Consider the following 3,164-nt stretch of genomic DNA (forward strand, 5'->3'; position numbering starts at 1 on the left):
GGCTGGGAGCCAGGACTCCTGGGTTCTCTCCCCGGCGCTGGGAGGGGAGTGGGGGCTGGTGGGTCAGAGCAGGGAGGCTGGGAGCCAGGACTCCTGGGTTCTCTCCCTGGCTGCGGGTTGACAGGAAGAGGACAGCAGCTGCTTACAGGGCTGCGGTTGGGTTTCAAGACTCTCTCAGGTTTTAGCCTCGGCCCCCGATTTTCTTGTGAAATGTCGCAGCTGCTGGTAACCGGAGCCGCAGGGAGCCCAGTGAACGTTGCTGGGTCAGGAAAGTTCACGGCCTGCTGGGGTCTCCTGTGTTCACAGGGACCCCTGGACCGGCCCTGAGATGCAGCCACCTCTGGGGCGGGGCGGCCGGTTACCCAGGGACCCCTCGCCCGGCACTGAGATGCAGCCACCTCTGGGGCGGGGCGGCCGGTTACCCAGGGACCCCTCGCCCGGCACTGAGATGCGCCCAGCTCTGGGGCAGGGCGGCCGGTTACCCAGGGACCCCTCACCCGGCACTGAGATGCGCCCAGCTCTGGGGCAGAGCACTGCACCTGTGTCTCTAGGGCTGAGCCGTGGCGTGTTCTCCTCCCTAGCACTGGAGCTGCTGAAGTCGGCCATCGAGAAGGCCGGGTACCCCGACAAGGTGGTGATCGGGATGGACGTCGCCGCCTCCGAGTTCTTCCGCAGCGGGAAATACGACTTGGACTTCAAATCCCCCGACGACCCCGCGCGCTACATCAGTGGGGAGAAACTGGGCGAGCTCTACCAGAGCTTCATCAAGAACTACCCCGGTGAGGGGCCTGTCCGGCTCCCAGGGGGATGGGGAATGGGGCAGGGGCCTGTCCCCTCTGGGGGGCGCCGGCTCCCACCCGGCCCCAGGGCAGGGACTGGCTGGCTCAAGGGGGCAGGGAATGGGGCAGGGGCTGTCCCCTCTGGGGGGCGCTGGCTCCCACCCGGCCCCAGGGCGGGGACTGGCTGGCTTGGGGGGCAGGAATGGGGCAGGGGGGCTGGGTCTAACCCTGTGCCTGCCCCCCAGTGGTGTCCATCGAGGACCCCTTCGACCAGGACGACTGGGAGACCTGGCAGAAGTTCCTGACCCAGGTGCCCATCCAGATTGTGGGAGACGACCTGACGGTGACGAACCCCAAGCGCATCCAGAAGGCCGTGGAGCTGAAAGCCTGCAACTGCCTCCTGCTCAAAGTCAACCAGATCGGCTCCGTCACCGAGTCCATCCAGGCGTAAGCCCCCCCCGCCCAGATCAAACCGGGCCCCGGGGGGGGACACAAGGGGACATACCCCAGCCCCACCCAACCATGCTGCTAGGCTCCACCCACCCAGATAAGGACACGCCCCCTACAGAGAGCAGGTGACACCTTGGCCCCACCCACCCAAATAAGGACACACCCCCTACAGAGAGGAAGTGACACCTTGGCCCCGCCCACCCAGTGAAACACACGCCTTCACAGACAGGGCAGTGACACCTCAGCCCCGCCCATGTGGAAGACCCCCCTCCCCACAGCCCTGCCCACCCAAGGACAGAGGCGGGGAGAGATGCCCCAGCTCCCCCAAATCCCTCCCAGCACAGCCTGGGGGGATCCCCCACACACACCTTGAGGCGGCGTTTCTCCTCGGCCCGCTGTGGGTCCCATTCCTCCCCACAGCGATAGGCCTCCAGCTCCTCGTCCGACGGGGCGAACTCCTGGGGGGCAGGGGGCAGAGCGTGAGCAACCCCACGGCCCCGAGGGCTTCCTGCACGCTGCCCCCGTCTGAGCCCCAGCCCCACAGCGCGATGGAGCCAGGACGCCTGGGTTCTCTCCCCAGCTCTGGGAGGGGATGGGGGCTGGTGGGTTAGAGCGGGGGGGCTGGGAGCCAGGACTCCTGGGTTCTCTCCCCGGCTCTGGGAAAGGAGTGGGGTCTAGTGGTTAGAGCAAGGGGGGCTGGGAGCCAGGACTCCTGGGTTCTCTCCCCGGCTCTGGGAGGGGAGTGGGGGCTGGTGGGTTAGAGCAGGGGGGCTGGGAGCCAGGACTCCTGGGTTCTCTCCCCGGCTCTGGGAGGGGAGTGGGGGCTGGTGGGTTAGAGCAGGGGGGCTGGGAGCCAGGACTCCTGGGTTCTCTCCCCGGCTCTGGGAAGGGAGTGGGGGCTGGTGGGTTAGAGCAGGGGGGCTGGGAGCCAGGACTCCTGGTTTCTCTCCCCGGCTCTGGGAAGGGAGTGGGGGCTGGTGGGTTAGAGCCGGGGGGGCTGGGAGCAGGACTCCTGGGTTCTCTCTGCGGTTCTGGGAGGACGGGGGTGGGGCAGGGCAGGGGGGATTGTCGCTCACCTTCTTAAAGATCATGACATAACGACTCTCCTCATCGTCACCGAAGGAGAAGGACGTCAGGCCAGCCACTTCCACCACGTCATGCCTGTGGCGCGAGCAAGGGGAGAACTCGATTTACTGACACATGGAGCACACATTCCAGGGGCTGGACCGAAAGACCCCTCGCTTGGCGCTGAGATGCAGCCACCTCTGGGGAGGCGCGGCTGGTGACCCAGGGACCCCTCGCCTGGTGCTGAGATGCGTCCACCTCTGGGGCGGGGCGGCCGTTGACCCAGGGACCCATCACCCGGCACTGAGATGCGGCCACCTCTGGGGCGGGGCGACCGGTGACCCAGGGACCCCTCGCCTGGTGCTGAGATGCACCCACCTCTGGGGCGGGGTGGCCGGTTACCCGGGGATCCCTTGCCCGGCAGTGAGATCCCCTCCCCGCATGCCCCCACCCCCAGGGGCCTCACAGGATGCTGCGTTCAAGCTTGTTCATGGGCTGGAATTTCTTTTTGGTCTGTGCGCTGTCCTGGATGAAATCGGATACGTCCTTCTCCATCTGCAAGGGGAGATGGAAGGGAAAGCTCAGGGGGGCGGGGAATGGGGCAGGGGCCTGTCCCCTCTAGGGGATGCTGGCTCCCACCCGGCCCCATGGTTGCCTCTGTGGGTCACTCACCCTCTTTCTGAACTCCACTTTCTGCCGCTTCTCCTGCTCCTGCAGCTTCTTCAGCCGGGCGGCTTGTTCTGCCAGGGTGAGAGAATCAGCAGCTCAGGATCTGGGGGGCAGAGCGGGAAGGGGGTGGGAGCCCGGACTCCTGGGTTCAATCCCTAGCTATGGGAGGGGAGTGGGGGCTGGGGGGTTAGAGCAGGGGGG

General features: G+C 66.7%; 4 protein-coding genes across 4 annotated transcripts in view; 1 reads left to right on the forward strand and 3 right to left on the reverse strand.

Moving 5' to 3' along the window:
• The window catches only part of LOC116814966 (beta-enolase-like), a 3,568-nt gene extending 2,337 nt beyond the window's left edge, over positions 1-1,231 (forward strand). The window contains exons 3-4 of the mRNA XM_075070622.1: positions 552-779; positions 1,025-1,231. Coding sequence (XP_074926723.1) covers positions 552-779; positions 1,025-1,230 — 434 coding nt within the window. The 3' untranslated portion in view covers position 1,231. The remainder of the gene's footprint in view (positions 1-551; positions 780-1,024) is intronic.
• Positions 1-3,164, reverse strand: part of CAMTA2 (calmodulin binding transcription activator 2) — a 34,501-nt gene that overhangs the window by 21,090 nt on the left and 10,247 nt on the right. The gene's annotated exons all lie outside the window — the stretch shown is intronic.
• LOC142047433 (calmodulin-binding transcription activator 2-like) overlaps positions 1-3,164 on the reverse strand; it is a 22,800-nt gene that overhangs the window by 14,653 nt on the left and 4,983 nt on the right. The window lies entirely within an intron of this gene.
• Positions 1,471-3,075, reverse strand: SPAG7 (sperm associated antigen 7). The gene is made up of 5 exons (XM_075070623.1): positions 2,967-3,075; positions 2,761-2,849; positions 2,306-2,390; positions 1,598-1,687; positions 1,471-1,509 (listed from the first exon to the last, which is right to left on the reverse strand). The coding sequence occupies exons 2-5, from the start codon at positions 2,847-2,849 to the stop codon at positions 1,471-1,473; spliced, it is 303 nt and encodes a 100-aa protein (XP_074926724.1). The 5' UTR covers positions 2,967-3,075.

The sequence above is a fragment of the Chelonoidis abingdonii genome, chromosome 11, assembly GCF_003597395.2.
Source record: "Chelonoidis abingdonii isolate Lonesome George chromosome 11, CheloAbing_2.0, whole genome shotgun sequence".
Classification (NCBI taxonomy): domain Eukaryota; kingdom Metazoa; phylum Chordata; order Testudines; family Testudinidae; genus Chelonoidis; species Chelonoidis abingdonii.